The following is a 19,899-nucleotide window of genomic DNA, read 5'->3' on the forward strand; positions in this document are numbered from 1 at the left end:
CTGAGAACTGTTGTGCAGGTTAGATAAAATCAGTTCACATCACTTCAGTGTTTTTTTTTTTAAAAAAAGTGTTTGGGACCTTTCCAGCCAAGAGTTTAAAAAATGAAAGCTTAAGCTTCTATGTAAGATATCTACTTTTCAAAAGTACAGAACACCTATCAACTCCCATTGGCAAGCACTCTGCATTTTTGAAAATCAAACCATTTGTTTAGGTACCATTTTTCAAGAATCTGTATGTAGTCAGCCCCTTTTGAAAATCTTGGCCTTCGTTTTTCTCATGAAAAATGGTCAGCTATTGGCAATTTATCAAAAGCAGCAACAATAAAACTGCTCTTCTTTTCCAGTGCATAGTTTTCATGCATCAGCTGGCATTTGTATGTGGTTAGCAATGACAATTCCAGTAAGTGAGGCAAGTCTTGGAATCCATGAAGATACAGGTTGTAAATATATGGACTGATCATTAGGCAGAATTTCTGAGAGAAAATACGTAGGTCATTGACAAACCAAACAAGAACAAATGGATTCACTGTGAATGCAAGTAATATTTTTTCATGGCCCAAATGATGTTTATCCATCCGTCCATTGTTTCCTTTAAAAAATAACTTTTGTTTGTGATGGAGGAGATATCCTAGAATAACAGAAATAGGCGTGTCTTATGCCCCCATGCTGAAAAAAGAATTGTCCAGGTCACCTTGAACACCTATGTGGAATCTCATTGAAGTCAATGGGGTTCAGTGTGGATGTTGGGTCTGCCTTTGTTGTTTTCTTGGCAGGATTTGGTACTTAGACTTAAAGCTGCTTTCATGTAGTAGTTCTTCGTGGTTTCCTGTTGTGTGGACGAATAGCAGGATAACCCGAAAGTTTCATGAAAGGTTGAGTTGGCTAGATAAGATGACATATCCACTGGCACCAAGGTGCTTTTTTGGGCATGCCACTTTCCCTACAGCCCACAGACATGCTCAGCTTGAAACAAGAGAGTACAAGAGAGTGGCTGTAAAATATTTCAGTGAGATCATAGAATCAGAGGACTGGAAGGGACCTAGAGAGGTCATCTAGTCCAGTCCCCTGCACTCATGGCAGGACTAAGTAATATCTAGGCCATCCCTGATAGGTGTTTGTCTAACCTGCTCTTAAGTCTCCAATGATGGAGATACCATAACCTCCCTAGACAATTTATTCCAGTGCTTAACTACCCTGACAGGAAGTTTTTCCTAATGTCCAACGTAAACCATCCTTATTGCAATTTAAGCCCATTTCTTCTTGTCCTATCCTCAAAGGTTAAGGAGAACAAGTTTTCTCCCTCCTCCTTGTAAGAACCTTTTACGTACTTGAAAACTGTTATCATGTCCCCTCTCATTCTTCTCTTCTCCAGACTAAACAAACCCAATTTTTTCAATTTTCCCTCATAGGTCATGTTTTCTAGACCTTTAATCATTTTTGTTGCTCTTCACAGGACTTTTTCCAGTTTGTCCACATCTTTCCTGAAATGTGGTGCCCAGAACTGGACAAAATACTCCAGATGAGGCCTAATCAATGCAGAGTAGAGCAGGAAGAATTACTTATGTCTTGCTTACACTCCTGCTAATACATCCCAGAATTATGTTTGCTTTTTTTTTGCAACAGTGTTACACTATTCACTCATATTTAGTTTGTTATCCACTATGATTTCCAGATTCTTTTCTGTGGTACTCCTTCCTACGCAGTCATTTCCGATTTTGTATGTGTGCAACTGATTGTTCCTTCCTAAGCAGAGTACTTTGCATTTGTCCTTATTGACTTTCATCCTGTTTACTTCAGACCATTTCTCCATTTTGTCCAGTTCATTTTGAATTTCAATCCTATTCTCCAAAACACTTGCAACTCTTCTCAGCTTGGTATCGTGTGCAAACTTTATAAGTGTACTCTCTATTCCATTATCAAAATCATTGATGAAGATATTGAACAGAACTGGACCCAGAACTGATCCCTGTGGGACCCTACTCGATATGCACTTCCCAGCTTGACTATGAACCACTGATAACTACTCCCTGGGAACAGTTTTCCAACCAGTTCTGCATCCACCTTATAGTAGCTCCATCTAGGTTGTATTTCCCTAGTTTGTTTATGAGAAGGTCATGCGAGACAGAATCATAAGCCTTATTAAAGTCAAGATATACCACATCTACCACTTCTCCCCTATCCACAAGGCTTGTTACCCTGCCAAAGAAAGCTATTAAGTTGGTTTGACATGATTTGTTCTTGACAAATCCATGCTGACTGTTACTTATCACCTTATTATCATACACCCTAGGCATTGCAGAGCAAGTGCTCATTGAAACAGGTGCCAGTTTTCCACATATAAACTATTTTGCACATAACTGCCATTTTACTGTCCTGAATTTATAGACTTGGTCATATTTTATTTATATTTGACAAATTTATTTTTACTCCTAAAATATACGTGCTGAAAGCGTCAGCACTAAGTTCTGGACACTTCTTCACGTATTTAAAACATAATAACCAATACTTACACTGAACAGTGTGAATCTACTGCCAAATCACCAATATAATCATAATCTGCTCTGGCCTGTAACACCATTCAACTGAAGCAACAAACAACCCTGCCCAACATCATCCAGTCCTTCCTCCAAATTCCTGAGCAAATCATGACCATTGCAGCATGTCCAGAAAATTCACATGTCTAGGCAGTGGCAGACCGTGCGAACAAGAAGCATTATGTGGAATTTAGGTGCCAGGTGGAGAACATTCTACCAGCAGTTCTCTCTCTTGTATATCAAGGGAGCTCCAGCTTCAGTGCCTCTGCTGATTGCAACTGTGTTAGAGCAGCATGAAAAGCAGATGTCTCTATACGATAACTTGGACCAAAAAAAACTTAGAGTTGTAAAGAAAAAAAACAACACCTTGAATTTCACCCAGAAGTCCAGTGCAACCCCCAGATCACAAGTGCTGTTTGATCTCAGCAAACAATTCTGTTTAACAAGTGGGCTACTGCTGTAAATGGTCTCAGGGAGAGATTATTGACCGATGCCACCAACACAATTTCAGATCAATAGCCGTGTCTAAAACCAGATGGGCTACCATCAAGGAAATCTGCAGGCTACAAATATTGCCATAACTGCTTGGCTTCAATCTTCTCAATAATCTTTCCCAAAATAGGAGATTCCGTAGCAGCCTCTAGTTGGCGAGGTCCTCAGCATCAAGTGTTGAAGTCCTGTTAGTGAAGGAGTAGTGGCCAGAGTACTTCCAGAACTTCATCATGCAATACTGGCTGGAACTCAAGCAGAGTTTCCCCTCAAGACATTGCCCTGCACCCTGGAGGCAGCAGGCTGCATTTGAATTATATACTATGCCAGAGAGAATATGTTAACCGTGGATTTAGAACCCATGACATATTACATGTCATGTTGTCCTGTAGTTTGGTGTTTGTGTTCCTCTGACAAGGCTCTTTTCTACTAGTTTCTAATTTATTTGGGAACTAAAACAGACATGTGTAAGAGTTTGTTTCACAAACATTTTTGCAAAATCAAAATAGTGATTTCCTTTTAAACATATTCCTATCCATTTCTATTCACTTTTCTGCAAGCACTTCTGTGAATATTTTTCCTTCACCAGAATGTATGGTTAGGATTTTTTATTCATGCAAATAAAATATTTGTACGGCAACAGTTCAGGGAATAGGAATCATACCATGTGATTTAACTGACTAATCACACAGTTTGACTATTGAATGCTCATTGGAGTATTTGCTAAGAACTGTTTATGAACAGTCCACAGTTGCAAATATACTGTAAAAAATATTACTAATAACAACCAAACAAACCTGGGAAAATCACAGTGGGACTATGAAGAGGGAAAAAGGACTAGAGTCCTGAAATAATTATTTGCAAGGAATAGGTAGACCATATCAAGGTGGATGATTGCATATCTTAAACCCTGCTCAGTTCAGCTAAGTTTAGGACAAAGTCAGCAACAAAGGCTGATAAGTGCAAGAAAGACTTAGAGATGAATATTACCAGTCCTAATCAGCTGGGACATTCTCCAAGCTATTTTTCAAAAGCCAATAAATAAATATTATGTGGCATTTGAAAATCTCATAGGGAAACTGAATTTTAATAGCAACCTTTATAGCCATAAAGCATACTCATCTATATAGAAAAATCTGGTGTCACTTTTGGCAGTTTCTTCTCTTTGTATTTGGATTGCTAGCATTTCACCATTAAATACCCTTGCAAACAAGTAGAGTGGTGAACGAGCCCATTGGAATTATGTTTCAATGTTCCATGTTATGGATTAAGCACATATTGCTACTTGGGGTTGTGCTTCAGACCTCTGTCTATTCATATCCTTTGGAAAATGCTGTTGATAATTAGTGCTTTGTATGGCAGTGAGCTCACTTCCATTACACAAGATTAGTGCTGTGTTAAGGAGCTGGCTAGTGTCTGTGGCCAGATTGTCTGTCGCTCATAGAATGCTGGCAGCCAGGAAAGTAATGGGCATGTTGCCACTTTAACAACTGCCCAGAGACCTTACGTTAGTTTTTCTTCCCTTCAGCAAGAGTGTTATGCTTCATGTTTGTAATACTGGACTTCTTTGCCAGTGTTAGGTAGCTACATAAAAACAAAAGTTTCATTCTGTTAAAAACAAAGTCCTTCCTTATTCTTTTCTTTATTGGTCAGCGAATCAGACTGTTTTAACTTAAATCTATAACACCTCCCCTTCCAGAAAGAATAGCTGTATTGAACACAAAAGGACTTAAAAATACATAGAACTTTGTAGAGAGGTAGGCTGCCTGTGAGTTAAATAAAACAGACTAAAAAATACTGTGGTCAACTGCAAACACAAAGGCTATTGTGCCAGAGATCCATAGGTTTCTTGAAGACAGGGATTTTAAATCTACCAAATATTTTGATTTTCAGATATAACAGTCATTACAGCCCCTCTCTAAAATGCTCATTTGACATGCTTAAGCCAGGAGAACTATGTATTATTATTATTATTATTTAAAGTACACCTCTACCTCGATATAACGCTGTCCTTGGGAGCCAAAAAAACTTACCACGTTATAGGTGAAACCGCGTTATATCGAACTTGCTTTGATCTGCTGGAGTGTGCAGCCCCGCCCCTCCCGGAGCACTGCTTTACCGCGTTATATCAGTATTTGTGTTATATCGGGTCATGTTATATCGGGATAGAGGTGTATATTGTTTAATGGCAGGTATGTTCTTAGCTCAGAATGTCTCAGGCTAGTAAGAAGCCTCTTAAACAAACTTTTTTGGGGAAGGGGCGGTCTCTCTTTTTACCCCAAAGGTCTAGGCAATTACTTCTGAGGCACTTTACATTTGGCTTTGGGTTGAAACTCATAGCAGCCTAAAACCTGCAATAACGGTTGGAATAAATGACAAAATGGGGCATTTTTGGTGTGTGTCTCTCTAGTTAGTCGCACATGCGAAAAATACAATTGTGTAGATTTTGATTTATATAATTACTTTAGTATAATTCCCAGAGTTCATGTACTCTACTAACATACCTCTGTCATACTTCTCAAAACAAAGATATCTTCCCGCTGGCAAATTAGTTTAATCAAGTTAGATTGGTCCTTCTACAACATTCACATAGGGAAGACCTAAACATTAATTAAATTCCTGTTCCTATTTTTAAAAAGCCAAATAAAGAGCAAAGTTATGTTAAATCATGATAATCATTTATATTGTGGACTTCATCCCAAAGATCCTAAAACATTTTACACATTTTGTACATACAGCACTTCTGATGGATGCAACTACTTCTTGGGTGGAGAGTGGCAGTCAGGTAGACAACTAGCACATTGCTCAAGCTGGGGATCATACACATACCTAGATAGTCGTTGTCTACATCAGAGACGCTTTGTACACTGATGAAGTTCCAGGGGTTCACATTTCTCTAATGTAGCCTTAGCTAGTAGACAAAGGCAGCAAGGAAACTCCCCTCTTACCAACAGTGCCAGTATCTCATTAATTTCTGTATGGAGCAGTCTGAACTTCCTCTAAAAGTCCCCCTTATGCATACAAATAGAGCAAACTACATTGTCCTCACTAAGCTAAATATATGAAGCATGATGAAAACTGATCAATGAGGGCCTGATCCAAAGTCCAGTGAAGTCAGTGGGAGTCTTTCCATTGGCATCAATGGGCTTTGAATCAAGCATGGAAAGGAGAAGTTAATATCTTTTCAGTATCTTTTAAATTTTTCAGTTTTATTCAAACAAGATAGTGTAACACAGCAGCTGATTATTAATATCTAGGCATAGTAATGGGTAGGCAGCTCCATCTAGTGGAAGGTTCCCATCATGCTCAACACAAAGTTTCTCCTTTTCATGAGTTCTCAAATAAAAAAAATAAGCCACGAAGCCAAACAAACACCTAGCCTTGCAATACAAAATACAAGTTTCACACTGATTTTATACATCAGCTAGTCACTGGTTCTAAGCAGGGATTGGATCTTCATTATATGGCATTGGTAATATTCTCTCAAAAAGATACATATTCTACTTGAGATGTAAATATTTATAGGGTATGCACGTGGTCTTTCTGGGATATTTCCAGAAAGACATGAACATGCGCTAACTAAGGCCCCTATCCTGCAAGCTGATTCATGGGGAAGCAGTGGTCTGCCTGCACAGATCCAGTTGTAGTTTCAGGGCCTAAATCCTTAGGGTGAAATCCTTGCCTGGTTAAAGTGGGGCAATTCCCATTGTCTTCAAAGAGGCCACAATTTCACTCTTAATTATTAAGGCTCTGAGTCTGCGAAACACACACTTACCTCTGGCCCGGGATTCAGTGAGGTGCTTCAGCATGTGAGCTGCCTCAAAGATTTCCTTGGGATTACTCATGTATTTAAGGTTAGGCATGTGCTTAAATACCTGACTGAACAGGGGCCTTTAAGTGCATGAATAGTCCCAGAGAAGTCAATGGAACTACTCACATGCTTAAAGTTAAGCACATGTGGAACTGTTTGCAGGATTGGGACCTAATTCAGTGCAACAATTCAAATGTAACATCTTGTCTTTCCCAGAGCAAATATCAGATTCATTTAAATATTAAGTGATGCTGTGATTATAAGTGGAAATGTTGTTAGGATCATTGTTGAATCTTTACAAATAAACCCTTGACTTTTTTTCTTGCTGTTTATGGAAAGTGAAATTCCTTCCAGTTCTCTTCCAGGTCTCTCAGTTAGTAGAAGCAATGTTGTCTAATAGAGTAATCTGCCAGTAAAGTCTGAACTGATCCACTGACTCACTGTAACCTGGGACAAGTCAATTGACCACCTTGTGCTTCAGCTGTAAAACTGGTAAATAGCAGGACCTCATTGAAAAGCAGATATAACCTCTGAGTTGAGCTATCCTAGGTAAATGAATTTCAAAAGAATCCCACCATGTGGGTGACTGTGTCAGCAGACTTTCCTGATAAGAACTTCTAAGGGCTTATCTGTCATTATGGAAGAGCATATTCCCATTCTCAGGGAGCGTTAGGGAAAAGGAGACAATTGCAAGTGGCCATGGTGTTGTTAAAGCTTCTAGTGCTCAGTTTAAACCAGTTTACTGATAAATGCCAGTCAGGAAATGTTGCTTAACTTTAAGATAAAACAGACCTCAGAGAAATCATTCAGCCCACTCCTGATGTCCTTTTCTCAGTGTTGTGATATGCCATATCAGTTTCTCATTGTGAAGCATTCAGAGAGGACAGCCACGAGAATACAGATCACATTCATAATAACAAGTGCCAAAAAAATGCCAGGATAAATTTGTGCTGGAGATCCTGTAAAGTTGCAGAAAATGTTCCCTTCCTCCAGGATGAAAAACAGCGTAAGATTGTGTAAAGATTAGACATACTTCTAGTAAATAATTTCTTGGGTTTAGTTATAGAAGGGATTATTGGCCTTTACACAAGAAAAGGGTCAAGTAATTAAGTTTTGTTTGCATCAAAGGTTTATTTTGTTGTGGTTCATTACACACAGTGTCTGTTGACTATTTGGAATGTAAAATCCCAGCTATTGATCACAGCCACTTGGTATGTATTTCCTTGATAAAGAAATGGCTGTTATCATTGGATGGCTATTACAATGCTAAGATGCTGTTCCCCACAGATTCACCTTGACAATATGCAAACAGCTAAAGAGCTAAGTGGATTACTTATTAGTTTCCAAAGTATGGGTGGTTATCCTAAACTATTATAAGTACCTAAGCTTTTATAAAGCAGAGTGTATTCGAATATTTGCAGAGATGTCTTCATGATGGGAATACTGTGGTTGCTCATTTTGATTAGTGATACTTCTGAATGACAAAGGTTTGCTATTAACTGTTTGTTTCCTTGGACTTAATTTAATTTAAAAGACAGTCTGTCACTCAGTTGGCAGAGTCTGGTTAAGTTTAATTCAAGGCAAAATATGGGGGAAAATGAAGTTTATAGAAATCCATTCACCTGAGGGACATAATAGTAAATGTATTTTAGATACTTATATGCTTTCCACTACCATAATATCTGAATGCCTCACCGTCTTCCCATTTTACAGATAAGGAACCAAGAGACTAAGGACATACGGCAATTAGACACCCATGGCTGGTTCATGTCAGCTGACTCAGGCCTGTGGGACTTGGGCTAAGGGGCTGTTTAATTATGGTGTAGATGTTTGGGGTCTAGGAAGCTGCAAAGGGGGAGGGTCCCAGAGCTTGGGCTGCAGCCTGAGCCCAGAAGTCTACGTTGCAATAATACAGCCCTGCAGCCTGAGCCCCGAGAGCCTGAGTCACCTGGCACAGGCCAGCGCGAGTTTTTAATTGCAGTGTAGACATAGTCTAAGGTCACACAGGAAGCCTACAGCACAGTGCACTACAAAAGTAATCAATTGTTGAGAATAGGCCACTTCCACCTTAATTGAATTGGCCTCGTTAGCACTGACACCCCCCCCCCCCCCCTTGGAGGGGCCACCCCCCTTTTCATATATATATACTACTTACTGTATTTTTCACTCCATGCATCTGATGAAGTGGGTTTTAGCCCACGAAAGCTTATGCCCAAATAATTTGTTAGTCTCTAAGGTGCCACAAGGACTCCTTGTTGTTATTATTGTTATAAGCAGTGAAGATGTATTAAGGGCCTACTCTTGTTCTCAGCTGGACTGTGATCGCAGGGCAATATTGTTGTGTGATTCCTAAGGGCCAGGTTAAGGCATACAGACACTCTATTCCTGTGCCTAGGACCAGCTCCTGGAGTCATGCGATGACACAGCATCTCAACATCTCATTGAAAACGAGTAAGACTTGGTGTAGTCTACAAAGTTTTGCCAGCATAGCTATGTCGGCTAAGAGAGTGAAAAAATCAGGCACTCCCAGCTGACATAATTATGCTGGTAACCCCCCCCCCCCCCCCCCCCCCGGTGTAGATGCAACTATGTTGACAGAAGAATGCTTTTGTTGGCATAACTAATCTCATTCAGAGAGGAGGTGTAGCTATGCTGGCAGAATAGTGTAGCCAGCATATGCTATGTCTTCACTAGGAGGTTTTGCTGCTGTAACATATACGTGACCAGCAAAGACTTTGTAGAATAGAGAAGCCCTAAATCTCTAGCCATCACAGTTGTGAAGATGAGCTTGAAAATGTGACCTGAGTGTTACCAACAGAGCAATGGCTTCCCGAGTCTGCAGATAGACTGAAACAATAGCATTGAGAGATATGAACTACTCTGTGCACCTCATTGGAGTGTTAATTCCAATGTATAGGTCCCCTCCATCAACACCATCCTTGCAGGTCCACTGTGTGGCTGGAGGAAACAAGTGCAGTGAGCCCAACCTTTGGCATTGCTCTTCCTTCGGGGCTGCAGAAATGGCAATGAGTATAGGTCCCTATCTATGCTTCCTGGATGTGCTTTAACATTTTGATCTCAGGCATCATTTCACATTATGCGTTACAGTGATTTCCTCCTGGCCTTGCTTCCATATTGCCCATGAGGGTAATGTTTTTTAGGTCGGTCTGTTTGATAGCTTAACTCCATAATATTTTTGTTGTAGATAAAAAAGCCCATAGTAGCTCTTCCACCTTGAGTTAACTTGAAATTTGAATGTATTCAGGTTTTCAGAAATGAAGACTAATGATGTTGGTAAGATGTCAGTTTACCTTTGATTGATGACTTCAGGCTGGCTTGAAAACTATCAGGATAAGAGTAAGAGCCCTTTAATAATGGCTTCACTGATTTGTGGAGACAGTAACAATTTACATGAAGATATAAGCTAGCTGCAGAGTGACTGGAACAGTGCCAGTATTCTTTGGATCCATCTGTGAGTTCGGTTGCTGAACTCTTTTACACGTGATCTTAAAAAAAAAATCTGCACAATAAACAGTGCCAAGGAATGGGGAACTGAAATATGCTATATTTTGGTACAATGTATTTTTGTAAAATACAGTAATTGAGTTGAAATATAAGGATCTCAAATGACATAACCACTAAAAAGAAAGATGCTTTGTTTAGGATATTTGAGCAGTGTTTCCCAACAGAGGAATTATTAATCAAGTATTTTGGATGCATTTTCACAAATATAGGAGATGCCTTTAAACTTCGCAAGTGCAGTGATTATAGACATGGGATATCTTTGCATGCAAATGCTGTAGCCTAATAACTGACACGTGGGGTTTGATTCTTCTCTCCCACCAGTTTTATGCTGATGTAACTCCACTAATCTCAATAATGTTGCTCTTGATTTACACCGTGTCAAGTATCAGGGGGTAGCCGTGTTAGTCTGTATCTACAAAAACAACAAGGAGTCTGGTGGCACCTTATCTGTTAGTCTTTAAGGTGCCACCAGACTCCTTGTGGTTTTTGATTTACACCATTGTAAGTCAGAGGAGACTCAAGCCCATGATTCCCCAAAATCTCTCCCATAACAAGAAAAAGGATATTAATGCATTCGTAAAGCAACACATGCCATCCAAACTGTGAGATACTTTCCCCCTCACATCTCCTATCTCCCAATCAGTGAAGTGTGGCTAAATAAGGTATTGAAAAACTACAGAGGAGCAGGGTGGAGACTTAAGAAAGCAGTTCAGGAGTTTGGAAATTCCTCTCCTAAGCAATTCCGGCATTAACATCAAGCAAAATCAGAGGTGCCCAGCCAAAATAAATCTGTACAATGATGATATCAGATGTGAGGCAACGGCATGTCATGTCGAGGGATATCAGATATTCTTGCACAAACCACAGCGTCTAGATATGATCCTGCACCATTAGGCTGCAGCCCTGCCAACAAAACAAACAAAAAAAGTTTGAAGCCATTATGATGTAAAACTCCCACAAACTGCTATACATGATTAGAGCTCAATTCAACAAGGTGCTGAGCCCCCTCAACTCACACACCTGGGGTGCAGAGCACCCTCGACTTCCACAAATCCGCAGAACCTCCCAGGAGTGTTGAAGGATCAGACCATTTTAGAACCTATTGAAATCAATGGGATTCTTTCTATTGAGTACACTTTGGCTCAGGCATCTATCCAGGATCCTGGCTGTTATCTCTGGTTTTCCTAAGTGTCTTATCTGAGCATGCTGCAAAAGGGTCCCAGCACCTGGACTGAGCAGGCATAGAAGAACATCCTCTTTAGATTTTACTTTGTCAATCCAGAGTAACTCCACTAACTTCCATGGAGTTACTCTTTTACTGGCATTACTCAGGGCAGAATTTTTGACCCATGCTTATGCATCCTCAGTCACATTTGCATCACCATGCCCAGGTAAGGCCTCCCTGACCCACCCGCTTTGCATTGTGGGATGCATACAGATCCATTTTGCATTTGTGCACAGAGTGATGCAGAAAGTCATGCACACTGCAGATCCCTGCTTTTGCATGTTTGGATACTGTGCATTGTGCTTAGCTGCTGTGCATCAAGGATTTGCACTCCCACCGCAAACTGCTGAATTCTGGCGCTTAATGAAGAAGGACCTGTATATGTCTTGTGTTAGTGATGCTGAACACTGAAGTGAAATTAACTTAGGGTTGCCAAATTTCTGATTGCAGAAAACTGAACACCCTTGCCCCGCCCTCTGCCCCACCCCTTCCCTGAGGCCCCACCCCTTCTCCAAGTCCCCATCTCACTCCATCTCCCCTCCCTCGCTCTCCCCCACCCTTGCTCACTTGCTCATTTTCACCGGGCTGGGGTAGAGGGTTGGGGTGCGGGAGGAGGTGAGGGCTCCAGTGCGGGTGTGGGCTCTGGTGTGGGGCTGAGGGGTTTGGGGTGCAGGAGGGGGCTCTGGGCTGGAGCCAAAGGGTTTAGAGTATGGGAGGGGGCTTCAGGCTGTAGCAGGGGGTTGGGGTGTGGGGGGGGGTGAGGGCTCCAGCTGGGGGTCCAGGCTCTGGTGTGGGGCCAGGGATGAGGGGTTTGGGGTGCAGGATGTGACTCCTGGCTGGGGCTGAAGGGTTCAGAATGCGGGAGGGGGGTGCGGGCTCTGGGAGGGAGTTTGGGTGTGGGAGGGGAATCAGGGCTGGGGCAGGGGGTTGGAGTGCAGGAGGTAGTGTGGGATGAGGGCTCCAGCCAGGCAACGCTTACCTCACGCAGCTCCTGGAAGTGACCAGCATGTCCCTCCAGCCCCTAGGCAGAGGCATGGCCAGGCAGCTCCATGCACTGCCCTGGCCTGCAGGTGCTGCCTCTGCCCACAGGCACCGCCCCTGCAGCTCCCATTGGCCGTGGTTCCTGGCCAATGGGAGCTGCAGAACTGGCGCTCAGGGCGGGGGCAGCGCGCAGAGCCTCCTGGGCCGCAGGGACATGCCGCTGCTGCTGGATGCCACATGGAGCCAGGGCAGGCAGGGAGCCTGCCTTAGCCCTGCTGCACTGCCAACCGGACTTTTAACAGCCTGGTCAGCGGTGCTGGCTGGAGCCACCAGGGTCCCTTTTCGACTGGCCATTCCAGTTGTAAACCAGACTCCTGGCAACCCTAAATTAACTTAGTCCCACACATCAAGGAGGATGTTTTACGAGTTAGGCACCTGTAATAAATTCAGTGCAGTTCAGTTTAGAACATTACAGTTGAGAAGTGCTTAGATAATTAGACTTGTGGTGGATAACATGACATATTGTAGGAAAAGGTTAAGCATTAAACTCAGCTTTTTAATAGCCTGATTCAGCATTGTGAGTGGCTCGTTAATTTTATTTCTAAATGTGTTCACATGGGTACTGAATTGTGGTAACTTCATAAAGTTATTTATATTTTAAAAAGCTATTCTTTTATGGACATTTATATGGACAAAGTCCAGTCAGGAGGATGTAAGTGCCAAATTCAAATGTGAGCATTGAGGGGCCACTTTGACCATAGAAGGAGCTGATTGGCTGGCTAGGTTCTGGCATTTATATGAATTCCTATTTTCAGATACTTATTTTTATCCTTCATACAATTCTTCCAGCAGTGACACAGCAGGAATACAAAAGAAAATTATTATATGTAGTGTTCCAAATCTTTTTTCTGTTTTGTTTTTTATGACATATGCATTTTTAAGAAGAAATTAAAATAGGGTCAGAGAAATCCAAAAAGGGCGTGGTCTCCATTAATGGAGGGGAAAATATGTCTTTAGTTGCTGTATCTGTTTGGAAACCAGGATGAGACTTATCCCACATCTGCCTACTGTGGGGTTCTTACACCTTTCTCGGAAGCATCAGGTACTGGCCGATGTCAGAGACAGGATACTGAACTAAATGGACCTTGAATCTGATACAGTATTGACTGTTCCTATATTACAACTTTTCACGCACTCCTGGCTTGTTGTTCAACAGAGCAGATTGAATTCTCTCCCTCCCCTCCCCCACACCACCACAAATGACATCACTGAATGATCTTAAGTCCATCTCCTGCAATGACGTATGTGTGGACCAATTTTGTGAATGAAGCCCCATCAGAATCTGCCAGGGATGGAACTCTTTTCAGGGTCAGGTCCACAGTTTGTCTCTATTTGTTTGCTAGGCTCAGCGACAGGCTTACGATTAAACGAACAAGAGCAATGCCTCCTTGTGTTTGGTTTGGTTTGCTCCAAACCGCATGTAGTTGGTTTCCTTTGTGTATCTCTGTGTCTGTACTGCTTTTTTAACTGCATTGTTTAGATGGCAGGAATTTCTCCTGTTCAATTTCTGTATGAATGTGGTATTAATAAAAATGGACTGGTAGAAGCAGGTCTGATGTAGGAGGAGGAAGCTTTATTTTTTTTTCCATTAAGATAATCAATTCCCTCCCACTTCTATTAATTGTACATCCATTTTTGTTTAATTTGTGCTGAATTGCCTGGGTTGAACTACTGAATTTGCCCACTTTCTGAGGTAATATTATGTGATCTTCTCTAATACAGAATGTAATATGCCCTGACTCCGGAAATAACTTTACTCCTCTTTTCTGCAGCAATATGAAAACTGGCGACCTAACCAGCCAGACAGTTTCTTTTCTGCTGGAGAAGACTGTGTTGTTATAATTTGGCATGAGAATGGCCAATGGAATGATGTGCCATGCAATTACCACCTCACATATACCTGCAAGAAAGGAACAGGTGAGAAACCATCACCATGTGATAGTGACTAAAATAGGAATGATTCCCTGCATTCATACATCTGAGTGACCCTGCTTTATAAAGTAATGGGGACAAATTCTGCCTGAAGACTGGCATAATGGATCCTCAGATGGGCTTATGCTTACCAGCTTTAAACCAGCTTCTTTTTTTTCTAGCCCAGCAAGATTATATTTTGGGCAGATTGTATAGCTTTCCAACAACTCAGTAGCCTAAATTAACCAAAAATAAGTGGCTAGGCAGGGTCAGAAGGTGGAGTCACCCTTCTAACAGCAGAGAGTACTGTAGTACTCCTACTGCTGGACTGATTGAAGAGAAAACCAATGAGAGAGCTTGTTTGCTCTGAGAACTCTCTTTAGTTAACAGAATTATGGTCTGGACTGAGCATACAGTCAATGCCTGCTATTACCTGAGTTGGTGTTTCAGCTCCCGTCGAAGGCATTTTCTCACAGACTTTTATCCACGTGTTTTCCGAAGCAAGATTATTTTATCACGCTCTCTAAACCTGAACTATGTTTGGATTCATACAGCTCAGCTGTGTTGTGGCTTTGCTCCATTAGAATGGGTGGGAATATGAAACCTTGCTGTTACTAGAAGCTGTGCACTCAGCTGATCACCTGAAATTCTCAGCCTTTACAGACTGGTGCAGTCAAAACCCAAACCTTCCCCACTGCTGCCTAATGTAACATCCTTAGATTTACTGCATTTTGTTGATATATCATTGATGGATCCACAGGTCTCCAGTGTTTCACATATATTCTTGTTCAAAAGGAGAATTCCAGACTAAGTTTATGAATTAGCCCTTTTTGAAAAACCTTTTGATGTAGAGTTAATGGCCTTTGGAGTTCTGCAGAAATTGCTGTTTTATTCCCATTTTCTGTTGGCCATAAAACCACATAGTAAATTCAAAACAAAAAGGAAACTCCATCAATTTTGTCTGCAAGTTTCCATTTCCATTCTTGTAACATTAACATCTGCTCAGCCATGTCACAACAGGGCTGATCCTGCAGTTCTGATTCAGGCAAGACTCCTACGAAGTCAGTTGGTGCCTTCCTGAGTAACGACTGCAGGGTTAGACTCACTTTGGAATGACACCTATGAGCTTGGTTCTTTTTGGTCTTTAGTTGCCTGTGGTCAGCCTCCTGTTGTAGAAAATGCAAAGACTTTTGGGAAGATGAAGCCTCGCTATGAAATCAACTCCCTGATTAGATACCATTGCAAAGATGGTTTCATCCAGCGCCATATTCCAACTATCCGGTGTCAAGGGAATGGAAGATGGGATATGCCTAAAATCACCTGCATGAATCGTAAGTTGCTGACTATGAGAAACTATAGACCCAACATGGTCAAACTTTTTATTAAGGATCCATTTTGTTCTAGCAGCATTATTAATCTCAGGTGTTCAAAACCATGAATCAGGCCTCAAAAAATCATGATTAAAAAAAAGGGTGCAGGGAGGGTCTTTTATTTGTCTTCTGGTTTCTTGGCCTTTAGGATGTCCCTGGATCATGTCTTCAAGCTTTTCTCCACAACCATCAGGGCTAGAAATGTATTTTATTTAAAAACAAACCAAAGTGAAAGCTGAAATTCTCCCATACCCACTTAACTTCAGGAGCTGGGGCTTTAAAAATACATCAAATATCACGTAACTATGATAAATTCATAAAAGTTAGCATCACAGTCAGGGCGAATAGGTTCCTTATAACCGTGGCTCACAACCATCAATGATACTGTCTGTTGATATGCTTGCAATCACCTATAACACATATTACTTCTGTCTGTAACATGCTTATAATATCATTTATAAATCCCTTATAAACCATTAATAAACTTGATATAAAGTATGACTCATTATATTGTCCATCTATCAGCCAGTTTATTGTTCAGATCAAGGAATTCTTTTAATATTTTTCTTCTTTTCCCCCTTCTTTGCAGCATCCACATTCCAAAGGACTTATTCTAAGAAATATTACTATAAACATCCTTCCCCAGGAAAGGGAACTTTGTTAAATTCATCAAAACATTATCACCGCTGGATCAGGACGTGGCAGGATTCAAGGCGCTGAATGCTAAATGGTGAATGGGGATTTTCACCATTTCAGCCAAAGTCCTAACTTACTGTGCCTTTTCTATCACTTCTAGAAGTATTATCAAATTGTTTGGAACTATGGACTCCAGAATTCACAACACATTTTGCAAAAATGTTGGGGTTTATCAGCAAATTCAAAAATAAAAATATGAGGAACCATTTCCAGCCAATCAGAAATGTTAGTTTTCTATATGCCACCAGTGGGGACCATTTTATAACATATACCAGCCTACTGCAATATTTAAACAGCTCAATTTTAGCACCAATGAAAATGTAAATAAGATGATTTTATTATGTTTAATTGTGTGTTGTTTTTAAAATCCTGTATATAAAATGAAAAGTCACACTAAGTTCAGGCATATTTATGGTTATATGGCCTCAGAGGTCTGTAATCATTGATTTCCTTATTTGTCTGTTGTTCACCTAGGTTGGAGATGGTTTAAATATAATTGTATTGACTGAAAACTGCCAGATGAAGATAAACACACAAGTTACATGTAATTTTTTTTTTTGAAACTCTGCCATTTCCCATCAGAGGAACAGTTTTTGTCCATGTGATACAAAACATAAAGTGAGATCAAGCCTGAATTAGGGACTGCAATGTGGAACTTTTCCTGCTCTCCATTCCAGCTTCATCACTGGTGAGAAAGGACTGCATGGAGGACTTGTATATGGCAAAGGAGGCCTGTAAGAGTCAAAGTGCTAATACATTAACTCTCTCAACCAGGGTTACTTTCTGAAAATGACTTTCACAATACTAACCATAGGTCTATGTTACAGGTCTCTGCATTTTATAATGGAGGGAGACCTAGGGTTGGTTTTTTGGGGTGTTTTTTTTTAACAAACAAAAAAAAAAGTCAAAAAAGTAAATAATTTTGTATATATAACCATTTTTAATCTTTTTTATAAAGTAATGAATGTTTGTGTATGAATGCTGCAGCTGTGAAGCGTACATAAATAAATGAAGTAAGCCATACTGATTTAATTTATTGGATGTTATTTTACCAATGCAAAGAAAATTGAAAGAGCTTGGTAGTTCAGTGTTAGCCCCTGAGCTCCCCGATGCATTTGGAACCATATTTCAGTTCAGCTGCTATTTCCCTGATGTACTAAATTCCTAGCAAACAGGATCACTTGTTTGTGATGAAATGGGTGACTTGTAGAAGAATCAGCATGTTGGCTATCTAAAAAGAAATTCACAAAAAGATTATAGATCACAGTGAATGCAGTGTGCATGTAGGACTTCTTTATTTTGATTGTTTTATTTTACTTTGACCCATTCAGCTCATCATTGGCCTGGACGTGTATAGTAAGGTAGTATTTAAAATAAGCTCTCCACAGCAAGGACCATGTCAATTTGGTTGCTTCAGCAAAGCACACTTTGGGGCTGTGTAAAAAAAACAAACAAAAAAACCCCTCTGATACACCTTCTAAAATAATAATATAAAGACAGGTTGAGGTCTCTTATAATATTGATGTAGGCAAAAATTATGGAGAGAGAAGCAAGCAAAAGAAAAAAGTGAAAATCCAGCTAACATGTAGGAGTTTGTATCCTATTGAACTGTCCATAAAGTAAACCTTCTATGGCTTCTCAGCAAATACAGTAGCTACAATTGCAAATGGTGTCTTTAAGAAATTCCATTGACTGCTAAACCAAGTGGAACCTAACCTTTGAGTGTTCTTGACTGCAGTACCCCACTGCATTGACTTGTACATTTTTCCCCTCTACAGCACACATACTGCTTTTCTCTATTTATATTATAACTTGTATAGTGTATAATGTGAATGTCTGTTTTTTTGTGAATGAAAGTTAAAATCTTTGTAACTTTAATATCTGCTTCTGTTTCACCAAAGAAACAAGGTTTTGCTATACTGTGACTTGTCTTGTTATTGCATGTCTTCCACTTTAAATCTATGCAATGTGATATTTTACATATGAATAGGGTGATCATGTGCTAGGCTGTTTGTATTCACCGTTATTTCAAAGGTACTATGGGCCCAATCCAATGCCAACTGAAGTCAAAGGGAGTCTTTTGATTGAACTTTAATAGGGTTTGGATTAGGTTTTAGATAAGTAGCTGTACAGGATTTTTGGACTGTGTTTTAAAATATAGAACAAGATTATTACTTGTGTAAATCAAGGCTCTGTTCACAATATAGAGTATACTATACATCATTTCATTGTGCAAACACATACAGATCATAGAATAGGTTTTAGCACTCTGTCAATTTTCTTACAATATGTACAAATCTGTTGTATAAATCTGTTGTTTTACTTGTTTGCTTTTTGATTTAAATAATGTTGTAAGCCATTCAGATACCATGGTGATTGTAGTTTAAATAAGTTAGGTATAGCGCTTATGTTGACTCTTTCCATTTCTGCCTCTGTTGCTCATAATAAAATAGGACTGACAACTTTCCTTATTAAAAACAAACCCATGTTTCTTTATTTAGAAAATGAATTGAACTTTCTTCAACTCTGGAAACCTAATTTAATTCCTGATTTAAATCCCAAATGTAAAGTTAGTTAGATGGTCACATCCTAGGCCATAGGGCACATCTTGGCAGTTTTGTGATGTGGACAGCAGTTAGGTATGTATGCTTGTTAATCTTTCTGCTCAAGAGAAGCCAAGACTCTACTCAAGCCAGTAGTATTAGCCTTCACTTCCAGGAGCACTAAACGCAAACACACTCAAGGTTATTGAGGTCAAAGTTAGGAAAAGGGGATGGAGTCCGAGATTTGAATATAGATGTCAAAGTCAGCATTTCATGGCTCCTTCCTCTTGGCTAACAAATTAGTCCAGCACTGTTTATCTTTTTTTTTTAAACCTATCTATGTCAGATGAGAGTATTGCAAATAATTTTTTTTTCAAAAAATACCAAATTAATAGAAGAAATATTGCCACTAAATTTACTTTTGACCACAGGGTTAATTACTAAACTTTTCCTCTCTATTTGCCTGCTCTGTGCTATTCCACACAATAAAGAAGCTGATTACATCAGGTTGGATATGGAAGGGAGATGTTAATTGTAAAATTTGACAGTATGGAAGAGGTCAAAAATTTATTGCGTATTCCCGTCTTGTAGGCAGGCTCAACAAATGGTTGGGACAGACAGGGGTCTGGCCTGAAGCCTGTGCACAGAGCCCAAAATGCTACAAGGAAAGCAGGTCCAATACCATGGGTCTGTGAATATCTGTGCAGAGCAACTATTATTCTGTGCACCTCCCCACAATATCTGCAGTACATTG

General features: G+C 40.2%; 1 protein-coding gene across 1 annotated transcript in view; it reads left to right on the top strand.

Annotated features, from left to right (window-relative positions):
• Window positions 1-18,053, top strand: part of VCAN (versican) — a 136,511-nt gene extending 118,458 nt beyond the window's left edge. The window contains exons 13-15 of the mRNA XM_026649159.2: window positions 14,398-14,542; window positions 15,685-15,867; window positions 16,496-18,053. Of these exons, the coding sequence (XP_026504944.1) occupies window positions 14,398-14,542; window positions 15,685-15,867; window positions 16,496-16,626 (459 nt within the window). The 3' untranslated portion in view covers window positions 16,627-18,053. The remainder of the gene's footprint in view (window positions 1-14,397; window positions 14,543-15,684; window positions 15,868-16,495) is intronic.
• Window positions 18,054-19,899: the final 1,846 nt, after the last annotated feature.

This window comes from Terrapene carolina, unplaced genomic scaffold (assembly GCF_002925995.2).
Source record: "Terrapene carolina triunguis isolate 2854851 unplaced genomic scaffold, T_m_triunguis-2.0 Scaffold69, whole genome shotgun sequence".
NCBI lineage: Eukaryota > Metazoa > Chordata > Testudines > Emydidae > Terrapene > Terrapene triunguis.